The sequence below is a fragment of the Orcinus orca genome, chromosome 7, assembly GCF_937001465.1.
Source record: "Orcinus orca chromosome 7, mOrcOrc1.1, whole genome shotgun sequence".
NCBI classification, from domain to species: Eukaryota; Metazoa; Chordata; class Mammalia; order Artiodactyla; family Delphinidae; genus Orcinus; species Orcinus orca.
Window position 1 is genome coordinate 47,474,227 of NC_064565.1, and position 24,481 is coordinate 47,498,707.

At 39.0% G+C, this 24,481-nt stretch overlaps 2 protein-coding genes across 6 annotated transcripts in view; both read left to right on the forward strand.

Annotated features, from left to right (window-relative positions):
- The window catches only part of PKP4 (plakophilin 4), a 961,933-nt gene that overhangs the window by 339,150 nt on the left and 598,302 nt on the right, over positions 1-24,481 (forward strand). The gene's annotated exons all lie outside the window — the stretch shown is intronic.
- Positions 13,449-24,481, forward strand: part of UPP2 (uridine phosphorylase 2) — a 47,550-nt gene continuing 36,517 nt past the window's right edge. For all 5 annotated transcript variants that reach the window (XR_004475144.2, XR_004475145.2, XM_004276788.3 and 2 more), the window contains exons 1-2: positions 13,449-13,556; positions 18,439-18,556. Coding sequence is in view for 3 of the 5 variants with exons in the window: in XM_004276788.3 (XP_004276836.1) it covers positions 13,495-13,556; positions 18,439-18,556 (180 nt within the window). In the remaining 2 variants the exon portion in view is untranslated. The remainder of the gene's footprint in view (positions 13,557-18,438; positions 18,557-24,481) is intronic.

Here is a 24,481-nt window from a genome sequence, read left to right on the forward strand (position 1 = left end):
GCACTGTTGGTAGGAATGCAAACTGGTGCAGCCACTGTGGAGAAAAGTATAGAGATTCCTTGAAAAACTAAAAATAGAGCTACCATATGATCCAGCAATCCCATTCCTGGGTACATATCCAGAAACAATTAAAACTCTAATTTGAAAAGATACATGCACCCTAGTTTCATAGCAGCATTATTTACAATAGCCAAGACATGGAAACAACCCAAGTGCCTATCAACAAACAATTTGCTTAAAAAGATGTGGTATACACACACACACACACACACACACACACACACACACACACACACACACACACACAATGGAACATTACTCAGCCATAAAAAAGAATGAAATAATGCCATTTGCAGGTACATGGATGGACCTAGAAATTATCCTACTGAGTAAAGTAAGTCAGACAGAGAAAGACAAATATCATATGATATGACTTATATGTGGAATCCAAAAAATGATACAAATGAACTTATTTACAAAACAGTAGTAGACTCAGACATAGAAAACAAATTTATGGTTACCAAGGGGGAAGGAGGGGAAAGGATAAATTGGAAGTTTGGGATTAACAGATATACAGATATACACTCATATATATAAAATATACTTGTCCCCCACTCCCTTCCTTCACCCTAAGAAAGGAGAAAGATCAGGCTCTGCCTAAAAGAGAGGGGAGATGCCCAGTAACCCAGGTTATTTGTTAGAAAACCACACATTATGGCATTTAAAAAGTATTCATTTAAAGGCATTTAAAATTTTTTTTCAAATAAAATTTACTATTAAAAATGTGGTGTGCCATGCCTCTGTCCTATTCTAAAGGTTGATTTGCTGTGTTGTTACAACTCAAATGAGTTAAGAGAATAGGAATCAAGTGTTACTAGGAAAAAAAAGGAATAGACATATTCTCATAAAGCAAATCACAGAATATAACAGAGTTATGAGAGATGCTTGGAAAAACATTATCATAAGTCCAAAACCTGCTTATGTCAATTCTTTAGTACTTAAAAGAGATAGAGGCTATTTTGAGTGCTTAACAAAAATAAAGCCTATTTAAAAAAAAAACCCAAAAAACAACTTTTGTCCTGAGCCATATTCTGTGGGGTTTTTTTGAATATTTGAATTTTCTTTATTTTTTTATACAGCAGGTTCTTATTCGTTACCTATTTTATACAAATTAGTGTATATATGTCAATCCCAATCTCCCAGTGCATCACACTGCCGCCCCGCCCCCCACTTGCCCCCCTCGGTGTCCATATGTTTGTTCTCTACATCTGTGTCTCTATTTCTGCCCTGCAAACCGGTTCATCTGTACTATTTTTCTAGGTTCCACATATATGCATTAATATACGATATTTATTTTTCTCTTTCTGACTTACTTCACTCTGTATGACAGTCTCTAGATCCAGCCACGTCTCTACAAATGACCCAATTTCATTCCTTTTTATGGCTGAGTAATATTCCATTGTATATACCTGCCACATCTTCTTTATCCATTCATCCGATGATGGACACTTAGGTTGCTTCCATGACCTGGCTATTGTAAAGAGTGCTGCAATGAACATCTTGGTACATGACTCTTTTTGAATTATGATTTTCTCAGGGTATATGCCCAGTAGTGGGATTGCTGGGTCGTATGGTAGTTCCATTTTTAGTTTTTTAAGGAACCTCCATACTGTTCTCCATAGTGGCTGTATCAATTTACATTCCCACCAACAGTGCAAGAGGGTTCCCTTTTCTCCACACCCTCTCCAGCATTTATTGTTTGCAGATTTTCTGATGATGGCCATTCTGACCAGTGTGAGGTGATACCTCAATGTAGTTTTGATTTGCATTTCTCTGATGATTAGTGATGTTGAGAATTCTTTCATGTGTTTGTTGGCAATCTGTATATCTTCTTTGGAGAAATGTCTATTTAGGTCTTCTGCCCATTTTTGGATTGGGTTGTTTGTTTTTTTGTTATTGAGCTGCATGAGCTGCTTATAAATCTTGGAGATTAATCCTTTGTCAGTTGCTTCATTTGCAAATATTTTCTCCCATTCTGAGGGTTGTCTTTTGGTCTTGTTTATGGTTTCCTTTGCTGTGCAAAAGCTTTTAAGTTTCATTAGGTCCCATTTGTTTACTTTTATTTCCATTTCTCTAGGAGGTGGGTCAAAAAGGATCTTGCTGCGATTTATGTCATAAAGTGTTCTGGCTATGTTTTCCTCTAAGAGTTTGAAAGTGTCTGGCCTTACATTTAGGTCTTTAATCCATTTTGAGTTTATTTTTGTGTATGGTGTTAGGGAGTGTTGTAATTTCATACTTTTACATGTAGCTGTCCAGTTTTCCCAGCACCACTTATTGAAGAGACTGTCTTTTCTCCACTGTATATCCTTGCCTCCTTTGTCATAGATTAGTTGATCATAGGTGCGTGGGTTTATCTCTGGGCTTTCTATCCTGTTCCATTGATCTATGTTTCTGTTTTTGTGCCAGTACCATATTGTCTTGATTACTGAAGCTTTGTAGTATAGTCTGAAGTCAGGGAGTCTGACTCCTCCAGCTCCATTTTTTTCCCTCAGGACTGCCTTGGCTATTCGGGGTGTTTTGTGCCTTCATACAAATTTTAAGATTTTTTGTTCTAGTTCCGTAAAAAGTGCCACTGGTAGTTTGATAGGGATTGCATTGAATCTCTAGGCTGCTTTGGGTAGTACAGCCATTTTCACAATATTGATTCTTCCGATCCAAGAACATGGTATAGCTCTCCATCTGTTTGTATCGTCTTTAATTTCTTTCATCACTGTCTTATAGTTTTCTTCATACAGGTCTTTTGTTTCCCTAGGTAGGTTTATTCCTAGGTATTCTATTCGTTTGGTTTCCATGGTAAATGGGAGTGTTTCCTTAATTTCTCTTTCAGATTTTTCATCATTAGTGTATAGGAATGCAAGAGGTTTTTGTGCATTAATTTTGTATCCTGCAACTTTACCACATTCATTGATTAGCTCTAGTAGTTTTCTAGTGGCATCTTTAGGACTCTCTATGTATAGTATCATGGCATCTGCAAACAGTGACAGTTTTACTTCTTCTTTTACAATTTGTATTCCTTTTATTTCTTTTTCTTCTCTGATAGCCCTGGCTAGGACTTCCAAACCTATGTTGAATAATAGTGGTGAGTGTGGACATCCTTGTCTTCTTCCTGATCTTAGAGTAAATGCTTTCAGTTTTTCACCATTGAGAATGATGTTTGCTGTGGGTTTGTCATACATGGCCTTTATTATGTTGATGTAGGTTCCCTCTATGCCCACTTTCTGGAGAGTTTTTATCATAAATGGGTGTTGAATTTTGTCAAAAACTTTTTCTGCATCTATTGAGATGATCATATGGTTTTTATTCTTCAATTTGTTAACTGAGCCATATTCTTTGTTATGAACCATGTTTTTCTTTTGCCTGATGACTGGGTCAGTTCAAAAATATTCTCTGTCTAATTTTTACAAGCAATTGTCTGTGCTTACTAAACAAAGCATGTGCAAGCAACATGGAAAACTGAGCAACATGGACATTTCTCCTAAAGTAAATAAAAAGGAATACTGTGTAAAAGTCAATATTGGGTGAACTTTAAGGAACAAAGCTAATCCTGAATTTCAGAAATGAAGAGTGTCAGCTCACAAGCTGATGTCATCGTGGCCCAGTGAAGATCTACCTTGGAGTAGACCCTCATGCCAAGGTGCTGGGGTTTTATGGGACACACACACATATGGTCCTGACCCTTAGGAGGTGGAATTTGGACCTGAAACTCTTGCATTAGGCTGGGACCTTGGCAATTCTGTACCTTCAGTGAAAGAGGATTAAAGGTTCAGATGACCAGTCTTGAAATGTAAAGGAAGTTTGTCTCTGTCAGCAGATATGAATAGAAAAAGTTTCCAGTGAGAAACTGAAACAAAGTATGATGTGTGGTCATAGAATAACAATTTATGCTAGCCACCTGGTGCTGAAATCCTCAGGACATGAAATTAATGTAAATCTGGTCCTGGACTGGGGATACACTTGGAGCTCCCAGCAGAAGCAAATACAAGACCACTGCCTTGGAACACTTTCCTAAATCTATCTATACTGAACACACATAGAAAAAACAAATATGGGCTCAAAAGTTAAAATTATACATAAAATGAGGAAACAATCTCTTATGAGAGAAGTCAGTGGACACAACAAACAGAAAGATGAGCACCCCAAGAACTTGAGATAATTTAACAGTCTGAAAGAAGTTATAAAATGGTTATGTTTAAAATGATTAAGTAGACAAAAGACAGAATAGAAACATATAGGAACAATAGGAATTACAAAGAATAGGCAAATTTGAAAAAGTAACAATTAGAATATCTACAAGTGAAAAACATTCATTGAAAAGAACCCCAGCGGGTGGTGTATCAGTTGTCTATTGCCAGAGTAATGCTATTGCCCTGGACTTGAGAGCTGTGCAACAACAGGCATTTGTTCCTTACATTCCTAGCGCCAGCTGGGGCTAGGTGACTCTGCTGCCCTTGGCTGGGCTTGCTCACTTATGGGGGCGTGGTCAGCTGGCTATTGGCTGATCCAAGCTGTCTTCAGTTGGGGTGACAGGGGTGACCGGGCTCCGTTTTACATGTTTCTCATCCTCCAGCAGACTAGTGAGCATGTTCTTATGACAATGATAGGGCGAGGGCACAAACAACCGACATGCTGTCACTTCTGCCTCGTTTTCTTGATCAAAACAGTGAAATGATTAAGCCCCGAGTCAAGAGTGGGGACAGGCACCCCCATTCATGGTGAGAGGACATTGCATTGCATAGGTACGTGGAATAGGGTATGGATACAGGGAGATGTGAAGAATTTACGATGTTACTGCAACAGATTGCAGATGAATGAAACAGCAGGTTAAACACACCTAAAAAGAGAATGAGTGAAGAAGAAAAGCTTGAGAAAATTTCTCAGTTTGTAGCAGAGAAGCAAAGAAATAGGATAATATGAAAAAGTTAAGACATTAGGAGGACGGACTGACATGGCCTGGCATATATCTAACCGGAGTGCCAGAGAAGACAATATATCCAAGGAAGAAATAGTGGGAATTTTCCTGAGTTTATAACAGACCTATTTTCTCATAATTTGGAAGCACGACGAGCCCTGAGAAGAATTTTATTTTTTTAAAACTCACACCTAAATGCAAACTTGAGAATATGAAGAGAAAATTTCAAAGCCACAAGGAAGAACAGACAGATTACTTACTCTAATAAATAAGTAAATGAAAGCAAACTCTTCATCAGCAACAACAGGTACCATAAGACAATGAACTAATATCCTGTGGGGACTGAGGGAAAATAACCATCAATCTGGAATTCTATACCATACTAAAAAGTCACTGCAAAATGAGGGCAAAATAAAGGCATTTTTCAGACAAAAGCCCATGCTGAAGAACTATTACATAATGTGCTTTAGAAAGAAAGAAATTAAACACAGAAGGAAGGAGTAAGATATGAGAAGCAACAATGATCAAAGACATTGGCGGATGTGGATAATGGAAATTATTATTAACTGAAAATACCACAATAGCCATAATAATGACTAATGGGGGTGGGGGGACCTGAAAACAGGGTAGATTAAGCTGCTTCACATGGAAAACATGAAGTAATAGCTAGAGTTAAAGAATTCCAAGTTTCTTGTGTTATTCGGGAGAAGAGTCAAGGCATTAATTAACCAAAAATTTTGTTAAGTCAAGCATGCTTGTTAAAATGTAAGGGTAACTATTAGAAGAACAGAAATAGTGTATATAACTTCAAAATCAACAGAGGGACATGGAGTCTACAGAGAACCTAATCATTCTATAGAAGGCAGGAAAGAAGTGAAAAGAAGTGCTCTCTATATCTCTCTATATAATTAGAAACACAAAATAAGATAGAAGAAATGAATAAAAATACATCAGTAGTCAAAATATTTGTAAATGTATTTAACTCAAAAAATGCTTGACCTTCCTAATAATCAGGGAAATGTAAAATGAAGCAAAGAGATACCATTTTATGACCATCACGTTGTCAAAAGAATTAAACAGCTAATAACACCAGATTTATTGCCAAGGATATGGGAAAATAAGGCATATTATACACTGTTAGCATACGTATAACTTGGTACCTTGTAAGGCAGTGTAATAATACCTAGTAAAATTGAATACGTGCAAATATATGTCCAGACGTTAGAGAAACTCTCATTGCATACACAAGGAGATATATATATATAAGGATGCTCACTGGGAAAAACTGGAAGCAACCTAAAAATGTAAGGTATAAGGCAACCTATAAAAAGGAAACTGCAAAGAATATGTATGGTATTCTCCTGTCTCTCTCTCTCTCGCCATATATATATATATATATATATATATATATATATATATATATATATATGTATATATATACCTTAAAGTATGTATTATAACTACATGAGTAGCTTTTATGTATATACCTTAAATCTGCCCGTGCTGTGCATGTATAGCATATATATATATATATATATATATATATATATATATATATATACACACACACACACATATATACATATATACACTTACAAGTAGAAGTTACGAAACATGCCCTAGGAAGATATCCATCAATCTCAGAGTAGTGGTTACCTCTGGGGAGAAAGCAAAAGTAATCCAAGGAGAAAGAAGGTGGAGAGGGTTTTAATGAATTCATTAAAAAAAATTTTTTTTTTGTATTAAATATGGCAAAATGTTAGAAATTGTAAAATGTGTGTGGCAACTTCACAGTCATCTGTTACAACTGCACATTTTTATATGTTTGAAATATTTCATAATTTAAAATGTAAAGATACTAACATAAAATATTCAGAGAAGCACCAACAATCATCACAGCAGAGAATGAAATGCAAAGCTAAGGTGAAGTGTTCAAAGGAATCACACTTTTGGAAAGTCATGACATTCCTAAGGTGAGGCATTAACAGAAATTTAACTGTAATCATGATTATGTACTCAAGACTTCCTACTTCTTCAGCAAAATAATTAATGTTTAACTCAATGTATTGCACCTAGTAGTGTTAGCAGAGCACCATAAAACATGCCGTTCTCTGTGCCTCAGCTAAACCCAAATTAGAATCAGGCAGCTTTGACATTTCATGACTTTCTGGGCCTAGAATTCACCACCTCCATGAAGTATTAGCATTATTTTCCCATCTGAGCCCTTTTGAACTGCAGCAGTAATAACCTTGGTTTTTTGTGAGAGGTTAGAACTGAACCTTCCTTTTGTTCCAAGGAAAATAGCCCCCCTCTCATGTTGTGAGGTTTGTCAAACTCACAGAGCTTCCTTCCAAGTGCGAGTCTGATTTAAAATATTCTTCACCTTCCACTTGGGGCACTTTCATATCTGGTGCTGAGAAACAAACATGGGCTTTAATCTCCAAGGTCCAAAGTCATTGGAATGATTAGGAGTCTCTCAGCTCTGTGCCTTTTAATTCCCTTTTCAGGGACAGCTCAGGAGCAAGACAGAACTTGCTGCAGGCAGGGTGTTGAACTGGACTCAGCTTTGGGGGTAAAACCATGGGAAGTAGTAAGCCTGAGATGAGCTAAACTGTAAGTTAAGGTGTGTTTGAGGCACATTTTAAAGGTCAACTTAAATTTTGGCAGTGAGATGATTTTTAAAATCTGCGTTAGGACTGGGCTACCATTTTACTGGGGCCATTTCACTTCAGCGTTTTCCACAGAGCTCACACCAGCTATGGCTTAGCTATGCCTTCCTTTCCCGGAAATGCATGAAATCAACAACCCTTCAGACCAGCACGTTAAGGTATTGCAGAGATGCTCTTCACATCCCAGTCCTACACCACCTTTAAGATGCACATCAAATTCCCTTCTCTTGTTGATGCCATACTCCTTGGACGCTTGTCTTCTTTAAAGGACACCAAAATTTAAAAACAGTGGTGAAATAGAAAGAGTTCTCACACCTCTGTAGTTGGGCAGACGTAGGTGTGAATTCCAGTCTCAGGTTACTTATTGTAGGATCTTAGGCACCTCATTTAACCTCTTTGGGCTTCAACTGCCTCATCTGAAAATTGGGAAAATAATAAGACCCATTTCAGAGGCTTGTTGTGAGGACTGAAAGAGATAGTCCAGAATCTGGCCTGGCATAATGCTGAATTAATCACTATTGTTACAGACATTCTGCTTCTTATTCTTTGCATTATTTTTCCTTGTCCTCAGATTTCCATTCTGAGTCAAGAGTGATTATTTTGAACTTAGAGAAAGCATTTTAATTTTATTCCTGTCTGCTATTGATTCAAACTATCATGCTTCATTTCCAATAAAAGAGCTTTTCTAGAATTTTGTTTGGTATTCTGTCTCACGTTTCCTTTTCTCTAACATCATTAAGAACAGAAACATTCTAAAAATTGAAGTCAAGTATATTCAGAAGTCAAGTGGTTTCAGTCTTAAGCGCCTCTGTTGATCAAGCCACTCGGGGTGTACTGCTGACGTTTGCTGGCTTCTCAGAGTGGCTATTAAATCACTGAGACACTGGCGTTGGTTTTAAGATCAGCCATTGGGGAACAGGAAATGTAAGCTTTCATCACACTGTGGGAGTTGTATTCCCAGTAAGAAAGGCCACCAAAGCAGGCAGGGCAGTTGTAAGTTAAGTCCTTTCCATTTGAAGGACTTGCCTGCCGATGCAGGGGACACGGGTTCGTGCTCCGGTCCGGGAAGATCCCACATGCCGCGGAGCGGCTAGGCCCGTGAGCCATGGCCGCTGAGCCTGCGCGTCCGGAGCCTGTGCTCCGCGACGGGAGAGGCCACAACAGTGAGAGGCCCGCGTACCGAAAAAAAAAAAAAAAAAAGAAAGTAAACACTTAAGGAAAGAGCCAAAGATTCAGTAAGTTTTAGTTATTAGGTCTAAAGAATAGAATGATGCAGATACACTTAATACATGTGTTACAGACTATAGAAAGGTAGTATGAGATGGGTGATAACCTGCATCTCCTCTATTCATGGAGTGTCAATCTGTTTGTGGAAGAAATCACAGAAGCCAGAACTATCCTACTCACGCCGTTATCTCCAGCACTTCCTAGACTTCTTGGAGCATAGTGTATACTCAGTAAATATTTGCTGAATGAATAAAAGAAAAAAAAACTGCTTAGCATCTGAATGGATAACAAGTCATTTTTGAGCTCTTTCAAGCCATCGATGGTGCTATATGGGTCAAATGGTGGAGCTGGGGGTCTGCTGTGGCAGAGGTAGGGACTCTTTGTTACCCCATCCCCACCCTGAGAGACCTGCACAGAAAGAGGGAAAAAAGAAGGGAGTGCATGTGGGGACTTTGCTGTGCATTCTCACCCCTATCTCCACCAGGCTGTGAGGTTGGTGCTGGGGTGTGTGTGTGTGTGTGTGTGTGTGTGTGTATGTGAGATTGTTTCTTGGGCGAGGGGGCTTGCTGCAGCCTCAGGCGGATGGATGTGACCTTCAATGGGTACCTCATAGAGAGTCTCCCTAAGAGCAGAGATTCTGGGCCACGGCAGAAGGGATCGTCTGGGAGGAAGGAACAGGGCACCACAGCATGGCCTCTGGGAGGCAGGCCCAGCCCCGTGGGTCCAGGGGGGCCTTCGGTCTAAAATTAGACTTTATATGCATATACCCATAATTCACTGATTACACTGAAAGAAAGGGAAGAACATAAGGTACTCTTAAACTGTGTTCCATTAAACTTATAGTGTGCGATGAATTAAGAAATGTTTTAATAGCCCTGCAATATCTTGTGAATAGCACAACTTGACTATCATTTATTAAAAGAGTTAAGATGCCAGTTCATTCAATGTCAACATTTAAAATATATTACAATTACTGTAAGTCTGTTTTGGCCTTTCTCTATTTTTCAAAATACCAGAATCTCAAAAACTGAAAGCCACCAAAGGCCCTGTCTGAGATGTTCTGGTGCAAATACACAGAAGTAAAGCCACACAGTGTTACTAATAGTTCTCTCAATGTGATGCTTTTTCTGTCACTTCTGTGCATTTTGCACACTGTTCCATGGGCAGGGAGCACAGGCTTCTCATATTCACCCCACCTCCACCTTCAGCAATATTTTTGGGGACCTCATCTTTCTTCAGAACTCAGCCTAGGCATCACATCCTCCTAGAAACGCCCCACCCCCCCTTCCTCCAGCCTGGATTCAGGACCTCTCCTTTGAGTTCTCAAAGCACCCATCATATTTACCACCCATCTCTCTTCCCCACTAGAGTGTAAATTCCTTTAGGGAAGACACCCATCCATTTCATCCTCTTTGTGTTCTCAGAATTTGGCTCAGTGGGGACTTCCCTGGTGGCACAGTGGTTAAGAATCTGCCTGCCAATGCAGGGGACATGGGTTAGAGCCCTGGTCTGGGAAGATCCCACATGCCGCGGAGCAACTAAGTCCCTGCACCACAACTACTGAGCCTGAGCTCTAGAGCCTGCAAGCCACAACTACTGAAGCCCGCGCGCCTAGAGCCCGTGCTCCGCAACAAGAAGCCACCGCAATGAGAAGCCCACATATTGCAACAAAGAGTAGCCCCCGCTCGCAGCAACAAAGACCTGACACAGCCCAAAATAAATAAATGAATGAATGAATGAATGAATGAATAAATAATCTATTAAAAAAAGAAAAAAAGAATTTGGCTCAGTGTCTGATACTCGGTAGATACCCAGGCTTTACAGCAAGGTTCTAAGAGCCCCAAATTCCTAGTTATGTCCCTCCCCAGCGTGATAGGAGCACTGTTTTAGGGGGAGGGTATGGTCCTAAGTCTACACGAGTAAACAGCACAGATTCAGCAGAAAATGTGTCAACTGGGGAGAGAGCCAAATGCTACCCAGTTGCACGCCAGGACTCTGATTTCTTTTCTCCAACATTAGAGGTTCAGGGGCAAAATTAAAGCAGAGAGAAAATTTTCATGAGAGCGAGGATAAGAAATTGCTGGCACAATGGAGGACGACAGTGGGAAGAGAAATGTTTTGCCCCAGGCCAGACACTGTGGAGCATGGATCTGGTGGAATTGATACAGCCTCTGCTAATCTCAAAGCTGTGCTGCTGAGTCATGGGCTCTTCCTGGCACGTGGCCTTTGTTCACAAAACGCCCAGTGATGGCGTGAGTTTGCCTTGTGCATGCTTTCTAAAAATGAAAACTTTTCCCATTCTGTTCAGGTGACTAGCCTTTTGCAATATGGATAATTAAAAAAAGTTGTCGAGGAACAATCTATCATTAGAGTAGGAATGAGTCTTAAAAAGACTGAAAACTAGGAAAAAGACTACTCAGAAAACATGAATTAATACTCTGCTTTCATAGATTGTACAAGACTATTCTGCATTTCACCCAGATGATGACCACTTACATAATGTCCCGGGGAGCTGTTATATGGGGTCCATAAATCTTTGCTGGCATTACCTGGCACTGTCAGTGATGAAGATCATTGGCTGACAGACACAGAAAACAAACTTACGGTTATCCCAGCAGAAAGGGGGTGGGAAAGGATAAATTAGGAGTTTGGGATTAGCGGATAAAAACTACTGTATATAAAATAGATAGACAACAAAGTCCTACTGTACAGCACAAGGAACCTTGTGATAAACCATAACCCAAGAGAATATGAGAAAGAATATAAATATATACATATATATGTGTAACTGAATCGCTTTACTGTACACCAGAAACTAACACAACATTGTAAATCAACTATACTTCAATTAGAAAAAAAAGATCATTGGCTGACAGAATTTGTATTGGAAACCAACACGTTAATTAGTCTAATTAATTTGCTGGAGTAATTAATCATCTAGCACTTATCTAATTAGCTAATATTTTCACCTGTCAGAGCCAGAGGTAAATGCCAGACTGGAACTGGGTGGGGTTCGTCCTCATTATACCCAACAATAAATTGAGAGATAGAGCATGGAATACCAAATACAAGTGGGAAGGCCCCAGCAGTGGTAAGTGGGCATGCTGAGTCTGAAAACTCTCAGTGGGCGTTGGGAAAGAGCAGCAGGTACACCGCTCTGAGGTGGGTCATGAGGTCAGAGAAAATATGTATTATTATAAACTACAAACAGGAACTACCATCCCAAGTTACAAGCAACACACATGGGCAGGCTTATTTTGCCTCAAAGTTGTCATTACCTTCATCAAGATCAGTTTCCTTGGAGATTTTTGGATGCCTAAGGCAAAGTGACAAATGTCCATTTGGTGGTGGCAGTGGCAAGATTTAGGCTGCTACACTGGTTCCCTACTTATTCTCTTTCCTTCTCAATCTGTAAACTTTGCTAGCTGACCAAGATGGACCAAAGGAGGCCAGCATGGAATTCGAGGGGTCTGTCTACAACGACTATCACCAGGAAGAGGAGTATTTCTTAAGATGGAGCTCCCTAGTAAGATGTGGGCATTTGATTCTTCACTGTTACACACATTCTTACAGAGAAATCCATGCACGTTATGAAATGCCTTGTATCTGCTGCTGTTTGGGCATTTATGGACATTTTAAGCTCTGATGTGCTTGAAAGTCATGAGACTAATATTCCTAATGCTCTCACCATCATAGAACTTCAGCTGATTGCCATCAGAGCGGAGCCAAAGGGAAACAGGATAAAGTTCCTCTAAAGTCTTTTAGATTTTCTGTCCCCAGAAGTATAAAGTGAGAAGCAGCAGCAAATATAGTAAATTCATGGATTTCTTAACAGAGGTACCCTGTTTTCTGAAAATACTAGTCTGTATTTTGTTATTCTACCTGTGTTGACTTCGGACAGCTGCTTCATTGGATTTCACAGGCAACCTCAGGTTTAGCTAAATAAAGAGGTCCTGGGAAACAGGCTTTGTTTACTTATCAGAACTTCTGTGTGAATTTGAATGGGCAAAGTTCAGATGAAGGGGTGTTCTGAGGTCCTGACTTTGTGTGTTTTTCTCACTTGTGATCACAAAGAATGAAAACAAGTTGATGAGAGGTAGGATGAGGTGAGAAAATGAAATGTTTGGGAACTGAAAGTTCTCACGTGTACTGGACACATTCTGAGACAACCTGGTGGATTTGTTATGGAAATCAATGGAGGACTTGCAACCATATACAGTTGTCTAAAAGTAAATAAGTCTGTGTGTTACCCCAGACCCATGCTGGACCAAGGCCAGATGTAAGGGAAAGGTGTGTTGGTCAACAGTTAACAAGCTAACAAACCTAACCTATTAAAGAGGTAGGATGCCACACCTTCAAAGGGAACCTATCTTCTTGGAGAAGTGTTGCTCTGAGAGCTGGGCTGTAGTTTAAAAGGCCATGTCAGGGAGAATATTTTTGAATTAATGAGGGAGTTTAGAATGCTAAGTGAAAAGTTCCATTAGCAATTTCGGAAGAAAACAAGTTTTAAGGGAGAGTGGCATTCTAAATTGTCATTCTACCATAATTTGATCTATAATTTAATAGTAGATCACAATATTTTTCTTTCCTGATATCAACTTAAGAGTGATTATCCTCATAATACAAAGTATGACTTCGAGTTTTCCTGCTTCCAATACATCCAAGAGATCTGAGAGGAATACATATGTTGGGTGAGTAATTTTGATCTTTTATTGGTTTTGATGAGATGGGAGGTTCTTTGGATTTTATATTAAATATTCAGAAGATGGATTTCTACAGTTATGTAAGTTTCTTAAGTTTAGAGATCATATAGTTGGAACACAGTTCAGAATACAAAACGAAATAAAAACAATGCCAATTTTCTTCTCAATGGCATTTTCATTTCTCAGTTCTTAGAAGGGGTTAGCTCATCTAAGAAAGTGAGGCAGGGCTTCCCTGGTGGCGCAGTGGTTGAGAGTCCACCTGCCGATACAGGGGACACGGGTTCGTGCCCCCGTCCGAGAAGATCCCACATGCCGCGGAGCTGCTGGGCCCGTGAGCCATGGCCGCTGAGCCTGCGCGTCTGGAGCCTATGCTCCGCAACGGGAGAGGCCACAACAGTGAGAGGCCTGAGTACCGCAAAAAAAAAAAAAAAAGTGGGGCAATATGTCAATCACATCTCAATTAAAGAAAAATGAAAGTGGGGCAAAACAAGTCACACAAAACATGCATGAATGAACGAATTCACAGTTCAGCCTGGAATTCAGCCTGGAGTTCAGTCTTTAATCCCAGGACCGTGGGCTGTATCTGAGAAATAATTAAAGGGGCCTCCCAGTGTCTAAGGGAGATGTAACTGTGTTGTAGCTTATTATGAAGTGATTTCACGTGCTTTGTGGTGGACTTTACATAGAATGCACTTCTAAAATACCGTGTAGGTTATTCATCTCAGGGGTAGACATAAATCTGCCAAAGCTGTCTGCAAATTTAGCTCCAATTCCTGCCCCAGGTTCACAGAACATAATAGAGCATTAATCTTCATGAGGCTTAAGGAATTTTTGTAAGTTCCTTCTAAATGTCTGGCTTAAAGGCTCCATCAGGACAGCATTTCACAAAATGCTCCACGTACCCATTCCAAACAGAGGTAGCCTCCCACTGTGTTCATTTCTTCAGGGAAGCCAAGGAGAAGGAAAGGGAAACATTATGAAAATGAAGGTAATGGTAAAATGGAAAGACTGCTCACCCAGCACTTTACTTTGGTTACCAATATTTAATACTGACCATGCTATATAGCATGTCATAGTTTGCTAAAAGACTTTATTCCCAACTGCATCTTTGGCTTATGTTTTTGGGAAAAACTGAAAAAGAAGATAGAGGAGAAAACAGTAAATGCAAGTCTATTTAATAAAAATTATGTATCTTGGAAAGACTGAAGTATTGCAATTGTCTGATTCATACTGGGTTAAATTTGGCATGATACCCCAAATTGGTCCTTCCTTTGGCCACTGATAGAGTGAACATCTTAGAAGTGCTTCTTAATGAGTCTAATGGAATAAAAATCTTCTATAGATGTCTCCCTGTCCCAATTTTTGGACCAAGAGATCATTAGACATTGGGACAGACATCAAAGAAAACTAAAGAATGAATTAAGAGGAGTATTATAATTAACACAAGAGAATATAATGAATGGTTATCCCAGTCTGAGAATTTCTTCTTGAAGATAGGAGAGGTGGAGTAGATCAGTGATTTAAAAAATACAAAGTTCCAGAACTCCTCGACCAACTGAATCAGAATTTCTAGGAGTTGGGCCCAGGTATCAGTACTAAGCACCACGGGTGACTCTGATATGTAGTTAAGAGCTTGACTCACTGGAGTAGATGAATGACACTCTTTCATAGAGTGATGATTCATAGATTCAGCTGGGAATCCAAAGGAAAAATCTCCAGATAGTGAAAGCAGTTTTGGGAGAGTAAAACCGAAAGCATAATAGAAACTGGAAGATAAAGTGTATGGCAGTGTTTCTCAAACTTTAATGTGCATGGGAATCACGTAAGAGTTAGTCAAAATTCAGATTGTAATTCAGTATGTCTAGGGTAGGGACTGAGATTTTGCATTTCTAACAAGCTGTCCAGGCGATGCTGCTGATGCTCCTGGTTCATTGACCACACTTTGTCTAGCAAGGGACAGTGGGTAAATATCTTCCTGCCCCTCAGCAAGAGAAGAAAGAAGGTGTCCTTCTGCTTTGAGGCTTTGATGCTTTTTCTGATGTAGGAAAGTGCATCATGGAATGCTTTCTGTTTGAAACCAGCTATCCACTAACTAATTAAGAATCTGTTGTCCTAAATGTTTTTGAAATTAATAGTATTGCTGTTCTACTTCCTGAACAGTTAATTTAACAAATAAAATTTTTAAATATTTAGGAATTTAAAAAGATACATGAGACAGCTTGCATGAGGGAATTCAAAATCTTTCTGGGAAGGCAGAAAATTAACACATGAAATGCCAAATAAATGCTTTAGGAGCACAGTGGGGGGGAATTCATACTGACCAGAGAGGAAAGATACTTGGAAAAGCCTTCACAGAGGAGGTGATATTTGAATTTGACCTTGAAGAATGAGTAGGATACTAATAGGTGAAAAACTGAGGGCAAGGAGAAGGATGTTTCAGGAACAAAGGTCTAAAGCAGGGGTTCTTAACTTTGGCTGCACATCAGATCATCCAGGAAGATTTAAAAAATAATTTCAGAGTCTAAATTAATTGGGGCCTGAGCAACAGTATTTTCTTCAAAACCCCCTGGTGATCTTAATGCACAGTCAGGTTGAGGACCATTGGAGATACAGAAACATACAAGGTTTTTGTTAAGATGTTTTAAGGTATTTGGAGGGAAATGGGAGGACCGTAGAGCAGAGAAGTTCCAGATGGTTCTTGGTAAAGATGGCTGGATCCACTGTGGTGTGAGGCAGTGTTCATGCAGTAGGGGAAAGGGCAGGAAGGCTGGCAGCCACGGCATCACCAGAATGGCTGATATGGCTAGGGTGGTGCTGGGATGTCACACCCAAGATGAGTGGGAGCGAACGGATAACCACTGAACTGCACTGGGTAATGGAGTGATGGGCTGACATCAAGAATGGCTTTAAGACAAATACCATATGATAACACTTATATGTGGAATCTAAAATATGACACAAATGAACTTATCTACGAAAAAGAAACAGACTCACAGACATAAAGAACAGATTTGTGGTTGCCAATGGGGAGAGGGGACGGGGGAGGGATGGATTATGAGTTTGGGATTAGCAGATGCAAACTAGTTTATATAGAATGGATAAACAACAAGGTCCTACTGTACAGCACAGGGAACTATATTCAGGATCCCAGGATAAACCATAATGGAAAAGAATATGAAAAAGAATGTATGTATATGTATAAATGAATTACCTTGCTGTACAGCAGAAATTAACACAACACTGTAAATCAACTATACTACAACAAAATGAATTTTTTAAAAAAGAATGGCTTTAAGGCCTTCTAGTTGTAGTCCTTTCTTTCTGGTAAGCTTGTCTTTCCATCGGCTTCTTAGTAATACCTCCACATTCTCTTCTGGGCATCTGGTGGAAGGAGGCTGCTGGAAAATAGAGTTTCTACTTTGAAGTGTCCTCTTTCTTACCTTACCTTCTGTTTTTAAGTCTTACTTTCCTTATTACAATAATTTTGTACTCTTATGGTTTTGCATGATTACTAAAATTAGGTCTTGCACTTGATCACTTCCCCTTTCTCCAAGCTCTTTAGTCTCACTTCTTTTCCTTCACGCTTTTTCTTGAGCATTTCTTTTTTATAAGCTCTAAATCCTGTTGCTTTAGAACTCTGTGCCTGTTTAGTCTTCCTTTTTCTGTTATACCTACATTCAGTCTCTCCAGGATCCTACTCAGCTTTCTGTTTTGACCCCATCATCCTGCTTCACTTACTTCTCATTTAGATCTTCTAATGAAAAAAGATCATTTCATAGTATGTTAACAAAGAACCTCTTATTGGTCAGCAGGCTAATGCTGCTTAAAATGTCAGTGGCTTCTTGCTCAATCCAAAACAGGCTGATGGAGTAAAGGACTGGTGTCTACTCTGCACATCCACTGAGAGAGAGAGGAAGAGAAACAAATTTGAGGGAGATACTAGTTTTTTGGGAGCCAGGCCTAGAGGTAGACACATCACTTCCACCCACATTCCAATGGCCAGAACTCAGTCATATGACCTCACTTTACTGCAAGAGAAGCTGGGAATGTGGTCTAGCAATGTGCCCAGGAGGAAAAAGAATTGGGGTTTGATGAACACATTGCATTCTTTGCCACACCCTACTTTTTCATGTCAGTCTTTCTAAAGCTAGTACCTGTCAGGTCCTCCATGTTGGGAAGTATAAGAATGAGAGTTAGTTATTCTATGTTCACTGTACGTCAGCTGTGTTACAAACATTATCTCATTCAGGCCTTAGGCAATCTTGCAAAGCAGTTATTATTTTCACTATACCAATCTTACAGATGAGGAAGCCAAACAACAAAGATAAAATAATATACCCAAGGTTGCACAATTAGTATATATATGGTTGAACTGGCAGGGGAATCCAGGCAGTCTGATTCCAGAGCCCAGTAGCTTATGTTACACAGCCTCTCTTTCGAAGATAGAAAATAGCCACCAGGGCTGGACAGAATTGGGTAGAAATGACTGTTCTGTAATCTACTGGTTGTATAATCTTGCACAAGTTTCTCAACTTCTGTAAGGCTTGGCTTCTTATGAATTATTAGTATTACTTACCTAATAGAATGGTCATGGGATTAAACGAGGTAATGTGTTTATTATATGCAGTTTTCATGACATTGTAAAATTTTCATGCTTAATGCTATGCCTGGTACATAGTAAGTGCACAACAAATATTAGCCATTTTTATTCATTATTATACCACATTGCTTCCTTACAAATCAATTAATCCTAAATGAAGGTTTTTGCCCAATATTTGGGCTAGTGGTTATCATAGGTGTAGACTGATATTTCCCTTTTGTGTGGTATCCCTCCAAATTCCTTTACACCTTCTTTTATTATTTTTTTCAGAAAAGGTTTTGTTCATGTTAAAAATCCTTACCTGGACTCTATGGATGAAGATGTTCTCTATCACTTGGATTTAGGAACAAAAACACACAACCTACCAGAAATGTTTGGGGATGTAAAGGTAAAAGTATTTCTAACTTTAGGAAAAACAATTGAGTTTCCTCTGGTGATATTTCTCCTTATTTTCCTAATATAAACTTTACACCTTTGGCTAGAGAAATGTCAGAGGTCCCAATAAGAACAAAAGCTGTGCTCGTTCTCTGAAACAATTTAGAATGTGTACATCATGAACAGTCATTTCCACCTTAACAAGATATAAAGGTTCCCAAACTAAATCTAATGCAAACATGGTTATTTGACTCTTCTGGTCCCTAAAGATAAATACAATTTTACTGACAATACTGCTGGGTGTTCAGAATTCATTACGATTCAGTTCACTATTTAACATCTTCAATTATAGATGAACCTCACTAATTCTCATTTTATCAAATCATGAAATAACTCAACAAAACTAAAAATACTATCTTATACCACTTCTTGAAAACAACCATTATTCAATATTTCATATTATTAAGATATTTGTTATTTCATAAAAAATATTATGAAATAATTGTTTCTGGAATGCTACTAGGAAAATTTTATGTCAGTATTATTTATCTTAATATATATGTTAATTATAAAAATGACTCATGTTCATTATTTAAAATTGGGAAAATATAAATAAGAACAAAGATTTTTATTTTTTAAATTAAATTTAATACAGCAGGTTCTTATTAGTTACCTATTTTATATATATTAGTGTATATATGTCAATCTCAATCTCCCAATTCATCCCACCACCACCACTCCCCCCCTGACCCCAGCTGTCCCCCCTTGGTGTCCATACGTTTGTTCTCTACATCTGTGTCTCTATTTCTGCCTTGCAAACTGGTTCATCTGTACCATTTTTCTAGATTCCACATATATGTGTTAATATACGATATTTGTTTTTCTCTTTCTGACTTACTTCACTCTGTATGACAGTCTCTAGATCCATCCATGTCTCTACAAATGACCCAATTTTGTTCCTTTTTATGGCTGAGTAACATTCCCTTGTACATATGTACCACATCTTCTTTATCCATTCGTCTGTCAATGGGCATTTAGGTTGCTTCCATGACGTGACTATTGTAAATAGTGCTGCAATGAACATTGGGGTGCATGTGTCTTTTTGAATTATGGCTTTCTCTGGATATATGCCCAGTAGTGGGATTGCTGGGTCATATGATAATTCTAGTTTTTAGTTTTTTAAGGAACCTCCACACTGTTCTCCATAGTGGCTGTATCAATTTACATTCCCACCGACAGGGCAAGAGGGTTCCCTTCTCTCCACACCCTCTCCAGCATTTGCTGTTTGTAGATTTTCTGATGATGCCCATTCTAACTGGTGTGAGCTGATACCTCATTGTAGTTTTGATTTGCATTTCTCTAATAATTAGTGATGTTGAGCAGCTTTTCATGTGCCTCTTGGCCATCTGTATGTCTTCTTTGGAGAAATGTCTCTTTAGGTCTTCTGCCCATTTGTGGATTGGGTTGTTTGTTTTTTTTAATATTGAGCTACATGAGCTCTTTATATATTTTGGAGATTAATCCTTTGTCCATTGATTTGTCGGCAAATATTTTCTACCATTCTGAGGATTGTCTTTTCATCTTGTTTATGGTTTCCTTTGCTGTGCAAAAGCTTTTAAGTTTCATTACGTCCCATTTGTTTATTTTTGTTTTTATTTCCGTTACTCTAGGAGGTGGATCAAAACATGTACTGCTGTGATTTATGTCAAAGAGTGTTCTTCCCATGTTTTCCTCTAAGAGTTTTATAGTGTCCAGTCTTACATTTAGGTCTTTAATTCATTTTGAGTTTATTTTTGTGTATGGTGTTAGAGAGTGTTCTAATTTCATTCTTTTACATGAAGCTGTCCCGTTTTCCCAGCACCACTTATTGAAGAGACTGTCTTTTCTCCATTGTATATCCTTGCCTCCTTTGTCATTGATTAGTTGACCATAGGTGCGTGGGTTTATCTCTGGGCTTTCTATCCTGTTCCATTGATCTATATTTCTGTTTTTGTGCCAGTACCATATTGTCTTGATTACTGAAGCTTTGTAGTATAGTCTGAAATCAGGGAGTCTGATTCCTCCAGCTCCGTTTTTTTCCCTCAAGATTACTTTGGCTATTGGGGTCTTTGTGTCTCCACACAGATTTTAAGATTTTTTGTTCTAGTTCTGTAAAAAATGCCATTGGTAATTTGATAGGAATTGCACTGAATCTGTAGATTGCTTTGGGTAGTAGAGTCATTTTCACAATATTGATTCTTCCAATCCAAGAACATGGTATATCTCTCTATCTGTTTGTATCATCTTTAATTTCTTTCATTAGTGTCTTATAGTTTCCTGCATACAGGTCTTTTGTTTCCCTGGGTATTTTATTCTTTTTGTTGCAATGGTGAATGGAATTGTTTCCTTAATTTCTCTGTCTGATCCTTCGTTGTTAGTGTATAGGAATGCAAGAGATTTCTGTGCATTAATTTTTATTTATTTATTTATTTGGCTGCAATGGGGTCTTCGTTGCTTTGCATGGGGTTTCTCTAGCTGTGGTGAGTGGGGGCTACTCTTTGCTGCGGGGCGTGGGCTTCTTATTGTGGTGGCTTCTCTTGTTGCAGAGCACGGGCTCGAGGCACGTGGGCTTCACTAGTTGTGGCATGCGGGCTCAGTAGTTGTGGCTTGCAGGCTCTAGAGCGCATGCTCAGTATTTGTGGTACACGGGCTTAATTGCTCTGCGGCATGTGGGATCTTCCTGGACCAGGGCTTGAACCCATGTCCCCTGCATTGGCAGGCAGATTCTTAACCACTGCGCCACCAGGGAAGTCCCTCTGTGCATTAATTTTGTATCCTGCAACTTTACCAAGTTCATTGATTAGCTCTAGTAGTCTTCTGGTGGCATCCTTAGGATTATCTATGTACAGTATCATGTCATCTGCAAACAGTGACAGTTTTACTTCTTTTCCAATTTGTATTCCTTTTCTTTTTCTTCTCTGATTGCCATGGCTAGGACTTCCAAACCTATGCTGAATAACAGTGGCAAGAGTGGACATCCTTGTCTTGTTCCTGATCGTAGAGGAAATGCTTTCAGATTTTCACCATTGAGAATGATGTTTGCTGTGGGTTTGTCGTATATGGCCTTTATTGTGTTGAGGTAGGTTCCCTCTATGCCCTCTTTCTGGAGAGTTTTTATCATAAATGGGTGTTGAATGTTGTCAAAAGCTTTTTCTGCATCTACTGAGATGATCATGTGGTTTTTAATTCTCCAATTTGTTAATATGGTGTATCACACTGATTGATTTTTTGTATATTGAAGAATCCTTGCATCCCTGGGATAAATCCCACTTGATCATGCTGCATGATCCTTTTAGTGTGTTATTGGATTCCGTTTGCTAGCATTTTGTTGAGGATTTTTGCATCTATATTCATCAGTGATATTGGTCTGTAACTTTCTTTTTTTGTAGTATCTTTGTCTGGTTTTGGAATCAGGGTGATGGTGGCCTCATAGAATGAGTTTGGGAGTGTTCCTTCCTCTGCAATTTTTTGGAAGAGTTTGAGAAAGATGGGTGTTAGCTCTTTTCTAAATGTTTGATAGAATTCACCTGTGAAGTCATCTGGTCCTGGACTTTTGTTTGTTGGAAGATTTTTCATCACAGTTTCAATTTGATTACTTGTGATTGGTTTGTTCCTATTTTCTGTTTCTTCCTGGTTCAGTCTTGGAAGGTTATACCTTCCTAAGAATTTGTCCATTTCTTCCAGGTTGTCCATTTTATTGGCATAGAGTTGCTTGTAGTAGTCTTTTATGATGCTTTGTATTTCTGCGGTGTCCGTTGTAACTTCTTTTTCATTGCTAACTTTATTGATTTAAGTCTTCCTATTTTTCTTGATGAGTCTAGCTAAAGGTTTATCAATTTTGTTTATCTTCTCAAAGAACCAGCTTTTAGTTTTATTGATCTTTGCTATTGTTTTCTTTGTTTCTATTTCATTTATTTCTGCTTTGACCTTTATGATTTCTTTCCATCTACTAACTCTGGGTTTTGTTTGTTCTTCTTTCTCTAGTTCCTTTAGATGTTAGGTTAGATTATTTATTTGCAATTTTTCTTGTTTCTTGAGGTAGGATTGTATTGCCATAAACTTCTCTCTTAGGACTGCTTTTGCTGCACCCCATAGGTTTTGGGTCGCCGTGTTTGCATTGTCACTTGTCTCTAGGTATTTTTTGATTTCCTCTTTGATTTCTTCAGTGATCTCTTGGTTATTTAGTAACGTATTGTTTAGCTTCCATGTGCTTGTGTTTTTTACGTTTCTTTCCCTGTAATTTATTTCTAATCTCATAGTGTTGTGATTGGAAAAGATGTTTGATATGATTTCAGTTTTCTTAAACTTCCCGAGGCTTGATTTGTGACCCAAGATGTGATCTATCCTGGAGAATGTTACCAGTGCACTTGAGAAGAAAGTGTAATCTGCTCCTTTGGGATGGAATGTCTGATAATTATCAATTAAATCAACCTGGTCTTTTGTGTCTTTTAAAGCCTCTGTTCCCTTATTTTCTTTTTTTTTAACATCTTTATTGGAGTATAATTGCCTCACAATGTTGTGTTAGTTTCTGCTGTATAACAAAGTGAATCAGCTATACGTACACATATATCCCCATATCCTCTCCCTCTTGCGTCTCCCTCCCACCCTCCCTATCCCACCCCTCTAGGTGGTCACAAAGCACTGAGCTGATCTCCTGTGCTATGTGGCTGCTTCCCACTAGCTATCTATTTTACATTTGGTGGTGTATATATGTCAATGCCCCTCTCTCACTTCGTCCCAGCTTACCCTTCCCCCTCCCCATGTCCTCAAGTCCATGCTTATTAATCTTCTGTCTGCATGATATGTCCATTGGTGTAAGTGAGGTGTTAAAGTGCCCCACTATTATTGTGTTACTGTTGATTTCCTCTTTTACAGCTGTTAGCATTTGCCTTATGTATTGAGGTGCTCCTATGTTGGGTGCATATATATTTATAAATGTTATATCTTCTTCTTGGATTGATCCCTTGATCATTATGTAGTGTCCTTCCTTGTCTCTTGCAACATTCTTTATTTTAAAGTCTACTTTATCTGATATGAGTATTGCTACTCCAGCTTTCTTTCTTCTTTTTTTTTTTTTTGCGGTACGCAGGCCTCTCACTGTTGTGGTCTCTCCTGTTGCAGAGCACAGGCTCCGGATGCACAGGCCCAGCAGCCATGGCTCACGGGCCTAGCCGCTCCGCGGCACGTGGGATCCTCCCAGACCGGGGCACGAACCCGCATCCCCTGCATCGTCAGGCGGACTCTCAACCACTGCGCCACCACGGAAGCCCCAGCTTTCTTTTGATTTCCATTTGCATGGAATATCTTTTTCCATCCCCTCACTTTCAGTCTGTATGTGTCCTTAGGTCTGAAGTGGTTGTCTGTAGACAGCATATATATGGGTCTTGTTTTTGTATCCATTCAGCGAGCCTGTGTCTTTTGGTTGGAGCATTTAAACCAGTGACATTTAAGTTAATTATCGATATGTATGTTCCTATTACCATTTTATTAATTGTTTTGGGTTTGTTTTTGTAGGTCCTTTTCTTCTCTTGTGTTTCCCACTTAGAGAAGTTCCTTTAGCATTTGTTGTAGAGCTGGTTCAGTGGTGCTGAATTCTCTTAGCTTTTGCTTGTCTGTAAAGCTTTTGATTTCTCCGTCAAATCTGAATGAGATCCTTGCTGGGTAGAGTAATCTTGGTTGTAGTTTCTCTCCTTTCATCACTTTAAATATATCGTGCCACTCCCTTCTGGCTTGTAGAATTTCTGCTGAGAAATCAGCTGTTAATTTTATGGGAGTTCCTTTATATGTTATTTGTCATTTTTCCCTTGTTGCTTTTAATAATTTTTCTTTGTCTTTAATTTTTGTCAATTTGATTACTATGTGTCTTGGCATGTTTCTCCTTGGGTTTATCCTGCCTGGG